Source organism: Dasypus novemcinctus, chromosome 24, assembly GCF_030445035.2.
Source record: "Dasypus novemcinctus isolate mDasNov1 chromosome 24, mDasNov1.1.hap2, whole genome shotgun sequence".
Taxonomy (NCBI): Eukaryota; Metazoa; Chordata; class Mammalia; order Cingulata; family Dasypodidae; genus Dasypus; species Dasypus novemcinctus.
The window spans coordinates 38643422-38663411 of NC_080696.1; the positions used below are offsets into that span (position 1 = coordinate 38643422).

The window sequence follows — 19990 nt, forward strand, 5'->3', positions numbered from 1 at the left end:
TTCAAAAGCATTCTATTCAATGGCTTTAATTATATACATAATTTTGTGGTATCATCACCATCCATTACTATAATTTATTCATTACCCCAGGGAGAAACATTGCACCTATTAAGCACTGACAACCTCCTCTGACAATCCCCTAGCCCACCCCTAGTGACCTGTAATCCACGTTCTGTTTTTATGAATTTGCATTTTCTAGTTATTTCATATAAGTGAAGGCATACAATAGCTGTCCTTTTGTGTCTGGCTTGCTTCACTCACCATGATGTCTCATGGTTTGTATTGGTCTGCCAAAGGGCTGCTGATGCAAATTACCAGAAATCTGTTAGCTCTTATAAAGGGATTTATTTGGGATAAAAGGTTACAGTTCCAAGGCCATTGGGAAGCAGATGTGGCTCAAGTGATTGGGCTTCTGACTACATGGGAGTTCTGGGTTCAGTTCCTGGTACCTCCTAGAGGGGATGAGCAGAACAGCGAGCTGACACAAGATGACACAACAGGAGACACAGGGAGGAAACAAAGCGAGAGGCACAGCAAAGCAGGGAGTGGAGGTGGCTCAAGCTTTTGGGCGCCTCCCATGTTTGGTTCCTGGTGCCTCCTACAAACAAAAAAAGACCAGCCAAGGCCATGAAAAGTCCAAACTGAGGCCTTCTCACCAAAATCAGTTAATGTTGATCTTGGTGTGTTGCCACATGCTGAAGCAAGATGGGCACTGATCTCTGCCTAGGTTTCAGCTTTCCTCTCTGGGCTCACCCTTCCCCCTGAACTCTGTGGATCCAGCCTCTTGAGGTTTTGTGCTTAAATGATCCTGTAGTGTTCTCTTCTGTCATAGGGCTTGCTTCTTTCTAGACCTCCTGTTATCAGTCTTCCCTGTTCTGCTTGCTTCCAGTTTCAGCTGTAAGCTATCTGGCAAATGGCTCATCACTCCCCAGGACCTCAGCTGTTTGAGCCTTCTCCTTTCTGTCACATGGCAGGATCAAAAATGAATGAGCTGTCTCTTCCAGTGTCTCTCTGTCCATGTGAGTCTGTTTATATCAGACTCAGCAAGAGGGCAGGGACTCAACCTTAGTCATGCCTTACTGACATAGTTGAATCAAAAGCCCTAAAGCAATTTTACCAGGTAATCTAATCAAAGCCTTCTCAACTGAATTTAACGCAATCAAAGGGTATCACACCAAGAGGAATAGATTAGTTTACGAACATAATCTTTGTCTTTTTGGGATTCACAAAATAATCTCAAACTGTCACATGGTTCATCCCTGTTGTAGCATGTATCAGCACTTCATTCCTTTTTTGGCTGAATCATATTCCATTTTGTTTATTCATTTATCTGTTGATGAATACTTGGGCTGCTTCTACCTTTTGGCTATTGTAAACAATGCTGTTATGAACATTGTTATACAAATATGTGTTTGAGTCCCTGCTTTAAATTTTTTTTGGTATATACCTAGAAGTGCAATTGCCAGGTCGTATGGTAATTCTATACTTAACTTTCTTAGGAACCACCAAATTGTTTTCCACAGCAACTGTACCACTTTATATTCCCACCAGCAGTGTGTGAGGAGGGTTCCTATTTCTCTGCATCCTCACCAGCACTTGTTATTTCTGTTTTTTTTTTAAAGTAGCTATCCTAGTGGGTGTGAAATGGAATCTCATTGTGGTTTTGATTTGCATTTCTCTAAATGGCTAATGATGTTGAGCCTTTTTCATGTGTTTATTGGCCATTTTTATATCTTCTTCAGAGAAACATCTGTTCAAGTCCTTTGCCCATTTTTTTCAACTTTCAGTTTCTGCATACTAGCCCTTATTTTTATTTTTTAATATCACAAACTTCAGTCAGAATACTTAAAAAATATTATTCTGCACGTATTTAACAAATCTGACAAAAGGACAAATATCCAGTTACTTATACTGTAACTATGAAGCCAATTAGCTATTTAAAATCATTAAGTACAGGTAACAGTAAAAACTTTGGTGCATTCATTTCATGACAGCCTACCACTATGCACATGCTCATTTTACTTTATTAGTAATTGCCCTGAAGCATAGCTTTGCCCATTTTTTAATTGGGTTGTTTGTCTTTTCCTTGTTGAGTTGTATGTATTCTTTATTAAGTTAGGGCTAAAGTTATCATACATATGGTTTCCAATTTTTTCTCCCATTCCATAGGTTGTCTTTTTACTTTTTAAAAAAAAAGATTTATTTATTTATCCCCCTCCCCTGTTATTTACACTCGCTACCTGCTCTCTGTGTCTGTCTGTTATTTGCTCTGTGTCTGCTCGTCTTCCTTTTAGTAGGCACCAGGAACCGAATCCAGGATTTCCCATGTGGAGGGAGGTGCCCAGTCACTTGAGCCACATCCGCTCCCTGCTTGTCATTGTGTCTCTTGTTGTATCTCCTCATTATGTCATCTTGTTGTGTCTCCTCCCTGTGTCATTTGCTGTGCCAGCCCATCATGTCAGCTTGCTGTCTTTCTCATCTTCTTCAGGAAGCACTGGGAACTGAACTTGGGACCTCCCATGTGGGAGGCGGGCACCCAACTGCTTGAGCCACATCTGCTCCCTTTTCTTAATAATGTACTTTAATACACAGAAGTTTTAATTTTGATGAAGTCCAATTTTTCTGTTTTTCTTTTTTTGCTTGAGCTTTTGGAATAAAGTTTAAGAATCCATTGCCTAATACAAGGTCCTGAAGATATTTTCCTAAGAGTATTATAGTTTTTAGCTTTGACATTTCGGTTGTTGATCCACTGAACTGTCTTTTTTTGTGGTACCAAGGCCAGAGATTGAAATCAGAACCCCTTATGTGGGAAGCTGGCACTCAACCACTGAGCCACATCAGCTCCCCTCAGTTGGTTTTCTTGTTTGTTTACTTTGTTGTTTTGTTTTTGTTTTTAGGGGCACTGGGAACAGAATCTGGGACCTCCCATGTGGGAAGCAGGCTCTCAACCAGAGCCACATCCATTCCCTGAACTTTTTTTTTTTTTTTTTAAAGATTTATTTATTTATTTAATTTCCCCCCCTCCCCTGGTTGTCTGTTCTTGGTGTCTATTTGCTGCGTCTTGTTTCTTTGTCCGCTTCTGTTGTCGTCAGCGGCACGGGAAGTGTGGGCGGCGCCATTCCAGGGCAGGCTGCTCTTTCTTTTCACACTGGGCGGCTTTCCTCACGGGCGCACTCCTTGCGCGTGGGGCTCCCCCACACGGGGGACACCCCTGCGTGGCACGGCACTCCTTGCGCGCATCAGCACTGCGCATGGCCAGCTCCACTCGGGTCAAGGAGGCCCGGGGTTTGAACCGCGGACCTCCCATATGGTAGACGGACGCCCTAACCACTGGGCCAAAGTCCGTTTCCCAGAACTTTTTTTTTTTTAAGATTTATTTAATTTATTTATTTCTCCCCACCCCCTCATTGTTTACACTTGCGGTGTTTGTTTGTCTTCTTTTATTTATTTATTTATTTATTTAATTCCCTCCCCTCCCCCGGTTGTCTGTTCTCTGTGTTTATTTGCTGCGTCTTGTTTCTTGTCCGCTTCTGTTGTTGTCAGCAGCACGGGAAGTGTGGGCGGCGCCATTCCTGGGCAGGCTGCACTTTCTTTTCGCGGCGGCTCTCCTTACGGGTGCACTCCTTGCACGTGGGACTCCCCTACGCGAGGGACACCCCTGCTGTGGCTCAGCACTCCTTGCACACATCAGCACTGCGCATGGGCCAGCTCCACATGGGTCAAGGAGGCCAGGGGTTTGAACCGCAGACCTCCCATGTGGTAGACGGACGCCCTAACCACTGGGCCAAGTCCGTTTCCCTTGTTTGTCTTCTTTATTTCTTTAGGAGGCACCAGGAGCTGAACCCAGGACCTCTGATGTGGGAGGGAGGTGCCTAATTGCTTAAGCCACCTCCGTTCCCTGCTTTCGTTGTATCTCATTATGTTTTTCTTCTTGTCTGTTGTTGTGTCAGCTTGCTGCGCCTACCTGTCACATCAGCTTGCTATCTTTTTTGCCTTCTTTAGGAGGTACCAGCAGCCTTTGCTCCCTGCTTTGTTGTGTCTCTTGTTGCATTATCTTCTTGTGTCAGCTTGCTGTGCTGCCCATTGTGCCAGCTCGCTGTCTTCTTTAAGAGACACAGGAACCAAACAATGGGCCTCCCGTGTGGTAGGTGGGAGCTCAATCACTTGAGCCACATCTGCTTCCCTGAACTGTGTATTAAGGAAGCTCAGACTAATGCTCAATTTCAAAAAGATTTCTGATGTAATTTTTCGTCTCCTCCTTTTTATTCTTTAATGAATTTCAAGTTTTATGGCTTATTGTTTTTTTTTAAGGTTTTAATCATAAAATACTTCAAATCATTTTTTATTTTTTAGAACAATTTTAGACTTACAGAAAATTTGCATAGTATAGAGAATTCTCATATCCCCCACACCAGTTGGCTCTATTATTAACATCTTAAATTAGTATGGTACATTTGTTACAATTTCAAATCATTTTTGAGATAAGTGGGCATAAAAATGAATTATGAACAATATGAAGTTATTTCATTTTTTTAGCCCTCAGTTTCCTTGTCTGCTCAATTAAAATGATCATATAATTCTAATGTAATTCCATTTCTTTGCTAAAGCATTATAAAATTGCTATCATCTTCTCAAATAATATTAACACTCTAATAACTGCCTCATCCTAACTCAGGATTTGATATGAGAATTCTGGGAACTGTGACAGGGCACCTTATGGAGATATTGGGTTGAACCACATGAAATCATGAAACTGCCATTTCTTTACGTAAAAAAAACAATTTCATATGGTTCAACCTAATATTTTGGGGTAGGGTCAGTGGAGGGTGAGGGAGCCTTTGGGGATCTCTGTATCTCTCACTGTGTGTGCAAAAGCCTGGGCAAGCTTTTACAGTATGAGGAGAAAAAAGCTCTCAGGCTCCTTGAAACAACTTAAGTGTACCATTGTTGTTGATAGAGTGTTGGTAGAAATCCTGAAGTGAAGGGGCAATTTCCTGGAAGGTTTGTGCCTCCAGCCAGCAGAGAGGGGTTGCAATCCGTTGAACTCACCAGAGCCAGCATTTCACAGAGCCCCGTGGTGAGTTGGTTGACACGGCCTTAGTGGAAGGGAAGGGTAGAAAAGGGTATGGGTTTAGGGGAAGGCTGTATTACCCCAGTTTATAGGCTAGGACAAGGCAGCCTGGAGTATTGGTGCCACCAGCCTTTACTGGTACTCCTTTACTCTTCCTACTTCTGCACTTTCCTGCTACCTCAAACAGGATCTGCACACTCAGGGATCTTCACTTGCCCAGTGAGTTTTCTCTACTACGAGGAAAACAATAGCACAAGTGTGATAATAAATGATAACTACAATCTTGTATCAAAGTGAGTGAGAGTGGGGGGAGGGGCTATGGTAAACTGGAGAGTGCACGCCTGATCTAAATGAGCAAACTCTGTCCTACTGCAGCTGGTTGTTGCCTTGTGACAATGTAGGTCAAGGATCATTAGATATTCTGATTTTTCAAAGAGGCCAGAAATTTGGATGTTTATATGCATCCTCCCAAAAGTAAATATTAATGTCTAATTTGAATGTTTAAAAACCATTGTGTGGACCACACAGTGGTTGAAGAGAGCCAACAGACTACCAGTTTGTAACTTTTGGCCAAGGGTTTAGATTTTCCAGGTGCGAGACCTATATACATTTCATTCTGCATTGTTGACAACGTATTAATGACTTAAATGAGTTAGCTCCTGCCTTTGAGATACTCACAGATTAGCAGAGGGTAGACAAATAACAATAATAAAATGTAATATATAGACATATATATGCTATAAAAGTGATTAACTTTTCCTGGGTACAACTGGGAAGGCATCATGGGAGGTAGAATTTGAGCTAGGATATAGGAAATCAATTTGGTGAGTTAAAGGGATATGGGACCCCTAAAACTTTCAGTGTGTGTACAATTGTTCAATTAGCATTTGCTATGTATAACATTCTCTTGGTAGGTAGTTGAAAATATAGACATCCCTTAACCCTGCCTATAGGAGTCTCATAGCTATTAAAATAAGAGAACTCTAAATTTGCCCTTCCCTACCCTCCAGATTATAGGATTATTTTAAGATTTAGAGGCCTAAGAGACTCAAAGGTTTTATAGCTGGGAACTTTCATTTTTAGACAAAGAGGCTGAAAAGGAAGTGATATACCTGAGGTTACAGCTCAGTAGAGGTAGGGCTGGGGCTAGCACCTAGAACTCTTCCTCACTACTGTGCCCCTCCTCTCCTGACTATTTTTGAAGGTCACTGGTTAGGCTGCCCTCCCCTGGTGAGGAGGGTTTGCCCTGCTGCTGCAGCTGGTTCCTTCATCCCTCTCTCTTTTGGATCCCGTGCCTGAAATGCCTACTATCCCTTTCCTTTTCAGAGAATCAGACTACTTGTATTCAAATCTCTATAATCTCCCAATTACCAGTTGTGACCTGGAACAAATTAACCTTTCTAAGCCTCAGTTTCTTCAAATACATCAAGAATTCTGATAGTACATACCCTGAAATGTGATGGGAAGGCAGTAGAAGGTTTCAAGCTCTTGTTATGACTAAATGACGTTTGCATGTAAAGCATATGCAAAGTGGCTGACCCTTAGAAGCACTCAGTAAGTATTAACCATGATGATGATTCACATAGCACACAGCCCTCCAGGCTGGAATGCCCTTCTTAGTATTCCCTTATTCTCCTGTGATGTCTCTATTGTTATTGCACACATCACACTGTCCTGGAACAGTTTGTGTCTATTTCCCCTGCTAAACTAAGAGCACCTTCAATGACTCATTTGAGAAATGTTTATTAGGCACTGTGCTAGGCACTAGGGATGCAAAAGTGAGCCAGAAGCTCAGAGTCTGGTGCAGAGTTCCAAAAGACATGCCAGGGAACACTAGCATAATGGGCTTGTCTCATGGTCAGAGAGATTTGGGAAATGCGGTTCATCACAGTCCCTCTTAGAGATTAGGGTCCATATTAGTATTTGCAAGTCTTTGTTGAGGAGTACTGTAGTGAAGGAACCTGTTTACTTTGTCTAACCCAGCTTTACCAGACTTATTGAATGTTTGCAAAGTACATTTGTGTCATTGAGACAGTCCTTTCAACTTCACTATGTGCTTTAGTCTCTAGCTCAAGAGGACGTGGAAGTGGCACAGCAATGGTTAGAGACTCTACTAAGAGTGAACGGCCTCTGGCTACATAGGGAATTGTGGACTTACTGCCTGGTACTCCCATGGAGACAAGAGGTGCTGGGTTGAACACCATGAAGCCCCAGTCACTGCAGCTGGTGCTGGAAGGGCAAGTGCTAGCTCTACAGCAACAGATGGCCGAGAACCAGGCAACCTCCTGGCGGAAGCTGAAGAACTCCCAAGAGGCCCAGCAGAGGCAAGCAACCCTCGTGAGGAAGCTGCAGGCTAAGGTAAAGCAGTTGCCCTTTCAGGGAGGGGTAAAGATGGGAGTACCTCTTAGAGCTGGGTGCTGAGGTGGCATAAGGGTTGGCAGGAGGCAGTACTATGTAGTAAGTGTGACCCAAAGCTACTTGGTGAGGTGAGATGAGGTGAGGCATCCAGACTTTCTAATTTCATATGTAGCCTCTCCTTTGATGCTCATAACTACCTCGTGAGGCATGTATGAGGCTCATGAGGGTTAAGTTAGTTGCCTTTGTTTGCTATTATAGTCTAGAGCTAAGACCTGACCCTATGTATTCTGGTTCCAAAGCTCATGATCTTGACTCTAATAACAGAGGTATATAGAGAGTATAAAAGTGCCCAAATAGAAGGTGTTTCCTTATAGTCATCATCCAGTCCCCCTCTTCATAGCAGGTTTGCCCAAGATCCTTGGGGCCTTTGGTTTGGGCTGTTTGTACCAGCTGTGCCCATTACCTAACACCCCCACCCCTATGTTCCACTCAGGTGTTGCAATACCGGAGCTGGTGCCATGAGCTGGAGAAGCGACTAGAAGCCACTGGGGTAAGTGAGATTGAGTTCTGTGCTCCCAGTGAGCCCTCAGCGAATATCCTTGTTAGGCTTCAATTTGCTGACTGAGGGAGACTGGGTGTGTAATAGGGGGTGTTCAGTAGATGTCATCTTTCTTCAGTCCCTAGGAGTTTTATCATACAGATATCTTTATTGGGCCTGAGTATTCCTGGCTTATCAGAATTGCTTGGCTCCCTAAGGAGGAAATGTAACCTCAGGAGACTTAATCTGATTGGGAGAATGGATTTAGAGGGAAGAAATGGATTTCTCCTCCAGCAGGTGTCAGTGTTTTTTCTGTTTTGAAGAGATGTGTGTCTTTGTGAGCCTAAAAAACCAGAGGGATTTATTTGTGCTTTTGGCTGAGTACTGACTTTGAAAAATCCATTTGTATTTGTTCTAGCTTCTGCTCTACTTTCTTATATTCCCCTCAGAAAAGTTCTCTAAGAAGAAGGAAAGACCAAAGCTTATTGAGCCCCTTCTATGTATAGGTCAGGCACCATTAGGCATTGCCATATAATTATGTCACTTAATACAAAGCAACTTTCTGAGAGGAATGGTGTCACCTTTGTTTTGTAGCTGAAGACACTGTGGCTCAGAGAAGTTAAGTAACTTTCCAAGGTCCAAAAATTAGTGTAATAGAAGTCAAAATCACTAGTGAAAGATGTGTCTTAGGATCTTTGGTTGAAGGTTCTCTTTACTACCAAATGCCATATTTCAGGAGGTGCCTCTGGCTCACTTTTGGAGAGGAAGGTGCAGTGGATTTGTTTCAGGGTGCTGTGGTTGAGAAAAGAAGCATATTGCTAACAAAGAGGAGAGAGAATAAAAAGAAAGTAGGCTACTGTAGAAGAGGGTTTCAAGGAGCTGGTCTGAATGATGTTCTCTTTGGAAGTAAATAAGGCTTGTCTCTGTCTGGCCAAGGAACCAGTCCCTCAGAGGTGGGAAAGCACGGAGGAACCAAACCTGGAACAACTGCTAATCCGTTTGGAGGAGGAACAACAGAGGTGATGGACCCCAAATTCTCTGGCTGGGTGATGACCGGTGGGTGAAGGAAATCTTGTTCCTGAGGGCTGACATGAATTAGAACTATGTACTTCAGCCTTAACTCTCTAATTCCTGGCAATGAAAAATTCCAGTGGTTGTCATCTTACTCCAAGAGGTCTAAGGGTTGGACTGGACTTTTATTTTGCACTTGATCCCACCCCTTCCCAGTACAGGTGTGAGAGTCTAGCAGAGGTAAACACCCAGCTTCAGCTCTACATGGAAAAAGCTGATGTAGTTAATAAAGCCCTTCGGGAAGATGTGGAAAAATTGACAGTGGACTGGAGCCGGGCCAGGGATGAGCTAATGAGGAAGGAGAGCCTGTGGCAGATGGAGCAGGAGGTAAGAGGAAGAGGGGGCTGAAACAGTGAGAGGAGGGCTGTGCATTCTGGCTACTTCCCTGGTCAGTGCTGGAAGGGGTTGATACCAGGGCTTGGAGGGAAGCCAAACTGTCGTTGTTGAAGTCATGCTGGCAGCTTTGGCCTGCTTGGTCCTCAGCATAGTCCTGCCTTAACAGCCTAGTCTAGGTTTTGGTGGCAGATGACATGACACTCAAAGCAACTCTGTTCCAGCAAAAGTGACTCAAGTTTTAGATGAATCTGAACGCTTACTGATACCCCTAGCCTGAAGGTCTGTATATCTGGATGGTAAGGAGGTAGCTATTGAAATTGAATGGGGGAAAAAACCCAAATACAAGCCCTAGGGAATTCTCAGATCCCATATAAGGAAAGTAATGTTTCCTGAGCCTTAGGTCAGTACCAAATATCATGCTAGGTGATATGCATATGCTATGTCATTTAATTTTCTTTATAAGTGTATGGTAATGGTTACAACTGCCATTTGTTGAGCAGCTACCTGTGTGTTAGGCAGTGTGCTTAGCATTTTACATGATATATATTGTTTCATCTCCACCAAAACCTTATGACGTGTAGAAGTTATTCTTATTTTACACTTGAGTGAGAAAATTGAGACTGAGATGTTGATGCCTTAAATCACTCAACTAAACAGTGGCAGAGCCTGTAGTCCAACCTTGATGTGTCTGGCTCTCTCTGCTATGCCACATTGCCCATGAGATCTTGGCCTCCTGAGGAAACAAACCATCCACCCCGTAATTCTGAAAGAAAACAGACTGAAGCACGTGCAACTGTTTCTTTTGTTGGTTTTTTTTTTAACCAATTATAAAAGTAATATGTGATTATTATAAAGAATTTGGAAGATACAGGAAAGTATGAAGAATAAAATAAAAATCACCCATAATCTCACCATCTGAAGGTAACTATGATAACATTTTGGTCTATATCTTTCTAGTCTTTTTTTCCTATGCATATTTGTATGTGCACATGTATTTGTGTATATATTTATAGCGTACTTACAAGCACTTTATTTGGCCACTTCTGCCTATTAATGTATACTCTCAAGCTGGTCTGTTTTCTCTACTGAAGTCCTAGTTAGAAAATAGTCTTACATCCTATACGGGTGTGGCTCTCAATGTTTTATAGCTCAGGAGATGTCACAGCCCACCAAAATAATATGATTTTGTTGTGGTTGTTCTTAGAAGCCACAGCTAACACTGTAGTGGCACTTGCATGAAATTCCTTCTGTGTTCAAGGATTTTAAATGCCTATGAATAATGGTATTTCTTGAGGTCTTTGGGGAGACATTTCCATTTCTGATCTAGCTCAGATCTGATCAGAAAAAATTAGCCACTTCAGAAAAGGAAATGTCTCCTTTGGCCTCTTAGCTCCTACTGCCAACTTTATGAAACCCTTCAGTATAAATCTGATATAGATGCCCATTCATAAGTGTGTTCCTGTACGTGCCCCCCCCCCCATATTCCAGGGGACAGGAGAAATCCAAGACTCCTGTGTCAGCCAAAAGATAGTCCTCTGCCCTTTGGTATGACTTGGGTTTCTAAACTCACAGTTCTTCAAGGGCTACCTGCAAGGGGAGCATGGTCGCCTTCTCAGCATATGGCGGCAGGTAGTGACCTTCCGACGTCACTTCCTGGAAATGAAGTCAGCCACTGACAGGTCAGTGTGGGAATGGTGAGGGGGGTTGCCCCGAATGTTCTGGACTTATGACAGTGAGCTGTCATAGAAGGGTGTCATCAGGGAGGTGGCAGTGTGTGTGGAAGAGTTGGTGGGAGGGATGGTATAAAGAGGAAATTAGGGAGATTGGTATGATTTGAGGTACTTTATGGGAAATCATTAGATTCAGATGATTTTTCCCAGACATGCTTTCCTTCTCCAGCCCCTGTTGGAGCCTGCTCTTTTCCTTCCTGTTCTCAGAGATCTGACGGAGCTAAAGGCTGAGCATGTGAGGCTCTCAGGGTCCCTGTTGACCTGTTGTCTGCGCTTGACTGTGGTAGCTCAGTCTCGGGAATCCGATGGACCTGGGAGAGTGGAAAGGAGTGAGCCAGCCCAGCTGCTGCTGCTTCTAGCCAAAACCCAGGAGCTGGAGAAGGAAGCCCATGAGAGGAGCCAGGAGTTGATACACCTGAAGAGTCAAGGGGATCTGGAGAAAGCTGAGCTGCAGGATCGGTGAGACGGGCTGGGGTCCTATGAAGGGTTCACAGAGGGCAAGCTGACTTTCTCAGGGAGTTAGGTTTAGGCAGGGTTGATGCCAAAAGCATTCCTACCATGAGTGGGGAAGATGTGCCAGAGAGAGTCTAGTTTAAAACCTGATGCCACAGTTGGAGCATATCACTAGCCTCTGCCCTCAGACTCTCTTGCAGCTCAGTTTCCTACCTGTTGATTTATAGTACTAGCTATAACTCTGTGCTCTATCAACACCAAACTGCTTGCTGCTTCCAGAATATGCTAAGCTCTTCTATGCCTCCCTGCCTTTGTACATGCTGACCATATTCTGTTCCCTCCTTTATCTCTCTACTATACCCTCTAATACATATTTCAAATGCCACCTCTTCAGTGATGCCTTCTCTTACCTCAATAGGCAAAACTAATCTATTAAGTTACTAGGTCTTTTAACCTGCTTGTTACAGCATTGATCTCATTGTCTCATTGCTTACTTAATGTCCTTTTTCCTCGGTTAGGCTGTTTTAATTTTTGGTTTATAATAGGTTTTTAAAAAAACGAAAATAAGGGCAGAGACATAAGAAACCCCCATTTAAATCTCAGGACAAAGTTCAGTTCTTACCTCATCCCTAGGGTTAGCAGAATACATAAATGGCAGGCTTTTTGTTTTGTTTTGTTTTGGTTGTGGAGGCACTGAGAAGCACAAAGGCGGAAACCATATCTAAGTAAGTTTTGCATTTCTAGTGCTTTGTACTTTGCCTACCATATAATAGGCACTCAATACATGTTTGCTGAATGATATAATAATTAAATGAGTGACCATACAGTGAATTAAGGCTATTAGAGATGATATAGGATAAAGATATTAAGACTTTTGAAAAAAATTTAAATCCCTGGATGACATTCATTCATGTGATATTTATGTATCCACTCATGTGATACCAGGCACTGAGTTCTAAGATACAGTATTAAGAAATAAAGTTATCTGGAGATATCCTTGAACCTTGAGGTTAATATCTTCCCCCAAACTGCTCCCCCCTCCGCTTTACCCCTATCAAAGTCAGATACTTGGGCTGGAAGGACCTTCAGACTACCCATGTGGCAATTCTGATGTTCTTATTGGCTTCAGGGTGCTTGACTTCAAGATCAAGCGGGGTCTGGAAGGGCCTGGGCCAGAGCTTTCCTTCAGCTCTCAAGTCCCCAAACGTGTTCTAGCCTTGTGGTAGATGTGGTATCCCTGCATGCATTCTGAGTGGCTTTTGACTTTCCCTCAGTTCAAGGTTATAGTATTGTGTGGTAGTCAGGGAGTATAGGAGGGCTGGGGGTGCCCAAGCAATTCTGGGGAGGCTGCAGTAGGGGTGTCTGTGTTGGAGGTGGGATGTGCTATGTAATAGTTCTGTCCACAGCAGTGGACTTCCCAGGTGACAGTGCTATGCTCTTCTCTTTAGGGTAACCGAGCTCTCTGCTCTGCTGACCCAGTCTCAGAAGCAAAACGAAGATTATGAAAAGATGGTTAAAGCTCTGAGAGAGACAATGGAGATGCTGGTACATGATCTTTTATTCTGGAAAGGAGTTGGGAATGAGTTTGTAGATTCCTTATCTTTTAGATAGATAGTATAGGGTACTAGTTAATGTGCCTCTATGTAGTCCCCTAAAGTTAAAAAATAAATTTAGGTTGAATATGAAAATTAATTAACTCATTCAACAAACATTTACCCTACTATCCTTATTGTTTTCCTGGGGAAATGACAAAGCCATGTATGTGTAGTAGATTCTTATCAGAGACAGGTAGCACACACATTACGAGGCACTTTGGTAAGTCACTGGGGAGGGGAATGTGTGGACAGATTCAAAATCTTGTCATATGGGAAAAACTGAGGACTATAGCAATGTTTCGCCAGCTTGAAAAGGACATGATGGCTGCCTTCACATATCTGAAGGACTGAGAGTGGGGAAAAGAGAGTTGACTTGTTTAATGTCTTCCAGTGAACAAAGCCGATGTCAGTGCTTAGAAAGTACTGAGTAGCAGATATTAGTTAACAGCTAGAGCTGTTACTTCAGTAAATTGTTGCCATGTAGGAATGGGCGCTGGGTGTGCTCAATTTTTTAACTTTTTGAGAGAAGCCAGAAATTCAGATTTTTGTGCAAAGTCTCCCAATTTATAAATGTTGGCTCAAGGTTTCTACAGGCTAAACAAAACATTGCTGCAGGCCAGACTGAGCCTTTGGGCTGCCCTGTGTTGTCAGGTCTTCACCAACATAAATATGATAGGAAGGAAGAGAGAAAACTTGAAGTCTTCAAAATTATTTCTAGCTTTGGGTTAGAAGTTTCTCTGGTTAACCTTAGGTCTTAAACTGTCATCCTCATCCAATAATAGCTCACATTTTAAAGCATTTTCTTTGTGCGAGGCACCATGTTGAATAATCACAATGCTTTTTTTTTCCGTTTAAACCTCAAAACAAACCTGTAAGTTAGTTGCTTTTTTTTTTAAAGATTTATTTATTTATTTCTCTCCCCCTCCCCCTTCTCCCTCACAGTTGTCTGCTCTCTGTGTCCATTCGCTGTATGTTCTTCTGTGACCGCTTCTATCCTTATTAGTGGCACCAGGAATCTGTGTTTCTTTCGTTGCGTCCTCTTGTTGTGTCAGCTCTTCATGTATGCAGTGCCATTCTTGGGCAGGCTGCACTTTCTTTCATGCCGGGCAGCTTTCCTTACAGGGCACACTCCTTGTGCGTGGGGCTCCCCTATGCGGGGGACACCCCTGAGTGGCACGGCACTTCTTGCACGCATCAGCACTGTGCATGGGCCAGCTCCACACGGGTCAAGGAGGCCCAGGGTTTGAACCGCGGACCTCCCATGTGGTAGGCGGATGCCCTCTCCATTGGGCCAAGTCTGCTTCCCAGTTGTTTTTAATTATTACTATTTTAAAGGGAAGGAAACTGAAGTTCAAAGAAGCATTCGCCTGAGATTACCAAGCTAGTATGTGATAGAATAAGAACTCGAATTGAGGTAGTCTAATTTGGACTCTTAATCAATTAATTTGAACTTGTAAATCACTCTATCACATTGTCTTCAGACTCCTTGAGGACAACTATAGTATTCACATGTAGTCAGGGAAGAAGTGGGATTGAAACACTGGTTGATCTGGGCCCTGGAATTAGAAATTCTTATCTGAGAGTTTGACTCACAGGCTCTGTTTTGTTCCTGTTCAGGAGACAAATCATGCAGAATTAATGGAACATGAAGCATCTCTGAGTAGGAATGCCCAGGAGGAGAAGCTGTCTTTACAGCAGGTGATCAAGGATATAACTCAGGTACTGATAAGCCTCCTGTTCCTGGTAACCAGGGTGTGCTTCACTTCTTTCCCCAGGCCTCCACATCTTCAGACATGCCGAGGTTGCCACTGTCTGTAGGTGTTTAGGCTTAGGGCATGTTGGAGGGTGTGTTCAGTGAGTGTATTTGGAGACAGTAACCCTGAACGGTAGCAAAGGATTCAAATCTTGTACTGCCCAATGGGACAGGTCCCCTCTCCCATTGGCAGCTGCAGTTCTTAGACCAGAGACTGAATTCTGGTTTTTATTATTTCAAGAGCTGCCTCTTTCATTTCTTTGCTACCACAGGGACTGCACTAGACTCTGTTGTTAGTCCTAGATTTGGGGAACAAAATGTAGAAAGTTGAAGGATCCCTTTTTGGCTCTCAGATGCCCCTATCCCCAAGGAGAAGACTTGAGAAACAAAACATAAGCCCATTCAGGTAACTTACCTGTGTAAGCATGGGCTCTAGGTCTTGATCAGAGTGGTGACCCCACTGTGTTGGGTTTCAGGCCATGGTGGAAGAAGGGGACAATATGGCCCAAGGCCCTGGTCATGAGAGATCCTTAGAGTTGGACTCTAGTGGCCTCTTCTCCCAATTGGACTCCCAGGACCCAGACAAGGCTCTTACTCTGGTGCTTTCAGTGCTGACTCAGAGACGCCAGGCTGTGCAGGTAAGAACCGCAAAAATTCCTACGCAGCCACAGGAGTGGGTGTCTAAAACTATTTTGTGCCCCAGTTACTCCCCTCAGCTGAACTGCCGCTTTCATTTTGTTGCCCAGTCATGAGGTGCTCTATCTTCACTCCAAAGTGTCCATTAGAGTCTGTGCCTACCCATTGTACTTGTAGGTAACAGGCACATTCTCCATGCCAGCAGCACACTTCATATAGGACTGTGCAAAGACTGGCAAACGGAAACCTGGGAGAGGGTGGATAAGTGTTCCCCAATTCTGGATTCCAGTCACACATCCCGCTGTGCCACTGTAACCCTATGCTTTTCCAGGGCTCTCATACTTTAGCTCCCATGCAACAGAACTTCTTAAGATCATGAACTCTAACACTCTAGGAGACTCAACACACAAGCTCAGTAATCTCTGATCCTCTGTTTTCTCAATTGATCACATCTCTGTTCTCAGCATACCTTTGCTGCACTAGCTCCCAACTCCCCTGCTCAGCACTATTCTGGGGCCTCTGCTATCCTCTCCCCTTCTCCCTTGCCCTTTTGCCCATCATCTCCCTCCACAGGACCTAAGGCAGCAGCTTTCAGGCTGTCAGGATGCTATGAGCTTCTTGCAGCAGCAGCATAATCAGTGGGAGGAAGACGGTGAGGCCTTGAGACAGCGGCTTCAGAAGCTCACTGGGGAGCGGGACACCCTGGCAGGGCAGACTGTGGACCTCCAGGGAGAGGTGGACTCTCTCAGCAGGTGAGCAGGCGGGCTATTCATCTGACCCTTCTCCCTTGGTCTCGGTCTTCATCCAGTGATTTCTTTACTCCCATCATGTTTTCGGTTGCCTGAGACCCTCTTTCCAAGGCCCAGCACCTCTCAATTACCTTTGTTGTTGTTTTTTTTTCTTTTTATTTATTTATTTAATTCCCCCCCTCCCCTGGTTGTCTGTTCTTGGTGTCTATTTGCTGCGTCTTGTTTCTTTGTCCGCTTCTGTTGTCGTCAGCGGCACGGGAAGTGTGGGCGGCGTCATTCCTGGGCAGGCTGCTCTTTCTTTTCACGCTGGGCGGCTCTCCTTACGGGGCGCACTCCTTGCGCGTGGGGCTCCCCCACGCGGGGCACACCCTTGCGTGGCACGGCACTCCTTGCGCGCATCAGCGCTGCGCATGGCCAGCTCCACACGGGTCAAGGAGGCTCGGGGTTTGAACCGCGGACCTCCCATATGGTAGACGGACGCCCTAACTACTGGGCCAAAGTCCGTTTCCTCAATTACCTTTGTGATTATAATAAAAGGTTTCCTCTGCTCCAAAGGGAAGAGGAGATATTTCAAGGAAATGGGTACCTCTCCCTTTTGAACTTGTGATGTCTTCTTCCAGGGAGCGAGAGCTTCTGGAGAAGGCCAGGGAAGAGCTACAGCAGCAACTGGAGGTGCTGGAGCAAGAGGCGTGGCGACTACGAAGGGCAAATGTGGAGCTTCAGTTACAGGGGGACTCTGCTCAGGGGGAGAAGGAGGAGCAACAGGAGGAGCTGCACCTGGCTGTCCGGGAAAGGGAGCGTCTGTAAGTAGGACTAATTCCCCCTTCACTGGGGCCTGGCCTTCCCTTTAGTTCTGTACCATCTCCACCCCTACCTATTCCCCTCTTTTGGAAAGTGAAATAAATTGAAGCCTGGCATACAGTGGGTTCAGATTAGTTTACTGCTCCTTCCTTTACAGAAAGATAAATACATAAAGTTCATCCAGGCTTTGCAGAGCACCCATAATGGATGAGTCACTTTGGGGGGTAAAGAAATGAAAAAGATACATAGGTCCTGCTCTCAAGACAAGTAAAAAACTGTGGCATGAGATCAGATGAAATATGAGCAGAAAAGAGCATCAAATAGGTCCTTTGCGAGATAAGGAATAACTGGCAATATTGAGGACCAGGGAAAGCCCTATGAAGAAGAGGGTGTTCTTTGAGCTGGGCTTGACATATTTTGATTGATAGAGAGTAGAGAAGGGCAAAATGGAGATTAGCAAAGTTGAGAAGGTTGGGCTGGCTAGAGGGTAGGACTTATCCTGGAAAGTACTGGGAAATGAGCTAGGTAAGAAAGAAAAACCCATAGTAAAGGGACCTTGATTTTGGATTATTTTTCCCAGCTATTCTGTAAATTACCTGTAAATTTCATCTACTGTCATGGAAAAAGAAGGGCTTTAGAGCCAGGCAAAAGCTTGGTTTAAATTTTGACTCTGTCATTTTTTACCAATTACTTTATTTATAAAATGGGGATGCTAATACTTATGTTGAGGGGTTGTTGGGAAAGTCAGAGTCATGTTTACAAAATGCAGCATAGGGTCTGACATGGCAGGTCTTCAATAACTGGTAGCAGTGACTGTATCTTCTTTATCTTGAATATATACCCTTCCTTTTCTATACCCTTAGTTACTTGTACCTAATAGGTGTGGTAATGGAATCTTTTTTTTAAAAAAGAAGCTTTAGGTTATACAAATGTTACATAAAAAATATAGGGGATTCCTATATGCCCCATTCCCTCCCCCTCTTATATTTTCCCATATTAACATCTTTCATTAGTATGATACATTTGTTACAATATTTGATACACAATGAACCATTGCTACTAACCATGATTTACATTATAGTTTACACTCTGCCCTGCATAATTTTATAAGTTATATAAAATGTATAATGGCCTGTGTAGTGTCATGCAGGACAGTTCTAATGTCCTAAAAGTGGCCCCATTTTACACTTATTCTTCCCTCTCCCTCCCCTCAGAACCTCTGGTGGCCACTACTTTTATATCAATGATAAAAGTTCTTCCATTGCTAGAATAATACAAGTCTATAATAGAATAATAATGTCTACTTTAGTCCATTATTCATTCCCCAATCTTGAGGATTTTGGGATGGGAATGCCTACTGTGTTTCTAATTGAGAGGGGACTTAGATCCCATGGGGCAAATGGATGGAATTATCTTGCTTGCAGTTGCAGACACTCTCTGTTCCTTGGGATGGGCATTGTCCATCATCATCTCCTTGTTAGTTGTCCTGGGTGAGTTCAATGACCTGGAAAGTAGGTATTGCAACTCTGCTGAGATTCAGGACTCAATCAGCATATGAACAGATTGAAGATTTAAGTCTCTGGGACATATATTTAACATATATTAACCTATATAATTATAGGTTCAAATAAAAGGGGCAGAAGAGTCATGTGTATGGAAACTATAAATGAGTCTGACTCTGTTACTCAGTGGAATATAAATTCCAAAGTAAGGTCCACTGACAGGGTGCTGAATTCCTGAGCTTGTTTGCCCTGCTTATAGTGTCTAGATGTCTTCAAAGCCCTCAGGAGCCCTGCTGTTTGAGGCATGTTTACTGTGGCAGTAGTGAGATCCTGCTGAGATGTACATAAGCGTAACCTCTGGAATGACCTCCCGACACACTTTGAAACTCTTTGCCATAAAAACTTATTTGTGGGAGTGGGTATGGCTCAAGTGCTTGAGTGCCTATTTCCCATATAGGAGGAGGTCTGGGTTCAGTCCCCAGTGCCTCCTTAAAACAAATAAAAAAACAAACTACAAGCCAACAGACAAAAAAACCAACTCAGGGAGCTGATGTGGCTCAGTGGTTGAGCACTGTCCTCTCGCATACAAGGTCCCAGGTTCAATCCCTGGCCCTGTACCTCAAAAACCAAAACCAAAACCTCATTTGTGGGAGCACATGTGGCTCAAGCAGTTGGGCACCTGCCACAGTTTTGACCCTTCTGTGATGGTAATAGAATCTTTTTTTTTTTAGGCAAGTAAAAAAAAATTTATTGGGAAATGGGGGAAAATAACAGAGCTTGCTGAGAAATGGGCGAGAAGGATAGAAATACACACTGAGATTCTGTGTGGGCTCCTCTAGACAGAGAGAGCAGGTTTTGCCTTGTGAGGTCACCTTTTAAACTATTAACTATTCCTCCTCTTGCTAATGCTTAGGGGAGGGGTCCCAGCTGTTATTGATTAGTCCACCAATGGTGCAGGCCAATGGTGAAGACTGTTTGGAATATCCAGGGCCAAAGGGTGGTCCCAGAAAGAGAAACTGGGACCTGAAGGTTAAACTCAAGGTCTCAGGGGCAGTCTTGCAGCCATGTTGTCTGTTGGCCATTTTGTCTGTTGGCCATGTTGTGACTCATCTTCTCCTCATTTCCCTGGCTAACCTCTCTCAACACTCCCCTCAGAGAGTTTGTGCCCTTATTCTTAAGGGGGTCCTGAGGAACGATGGTCATTCTTCTGTAGTTCCTGCTGGTTAGGACAGTAGTCCCTGCCTAACAGGGCATAAACCTCTCTGACTATTCTATTGAGGTCAGGGAAAGATGGGTCTGGCACTGGTTGGAACTGGTTGAAATCTCTGCGTGACTAATATCTTGTTCTGGAAGGTGTTGATTCAGGACTTTTAACATGTTCAGTATCCCTCTGCGTA

At 43.8% G+C, this 19990-nt stretch overlaps 1 protein-coding gene across 3 annotated transcripts in view; it reads left to right on the plus strand.

Annotated features, from left to right (window-relative positions):
- The window catches only part of CEP250 (centrosomal protein 250), a 60439-nt gene that overhangs the window by 4420 nt on the left and 36029 nt on the right, over positions 1–19990 (plus strand). For all 3 annotated transcript variants that reach the window (XM_058286977.2, XM_071211658.1, XM_058286979.1), the window contains exons 2-12: positions 7134–7429; positions 7923–7979; positions 8904–8986; positions 9200–9365; positions 10947–11053; positions 11312–11563; positions 13006–13102; positions 14770–14871; positions 15382–15543; positions 16115–16293; positions 16911–17093. In XM_058286977.2, the coding sequence (XP_058142960.1) occupies positions 7244–7429; positions 7923–7979; positions 8904–8986; positions 9200–9365; positions 10947–11053; positions 11312–11563; positions 13006–13102; positions 14770–14871; positions 15382–15543; positions 16115–16293; positions 16911–17093 (1574 nt within the window). In that variant the 5' untranslated portion in view covers positions 7134–7243. The remainder of the gene's footprint in view (positions 1–7133; positions 7430–7922; positions 7980–8903; positions 8987–9199; positions 9366–10946; positions 11054–11311; positions 11564–13005; positions 13103–14769; positions 14872–15381; positions 15544–16114; positions 16294–16910; positions 17094–19990) is intronic.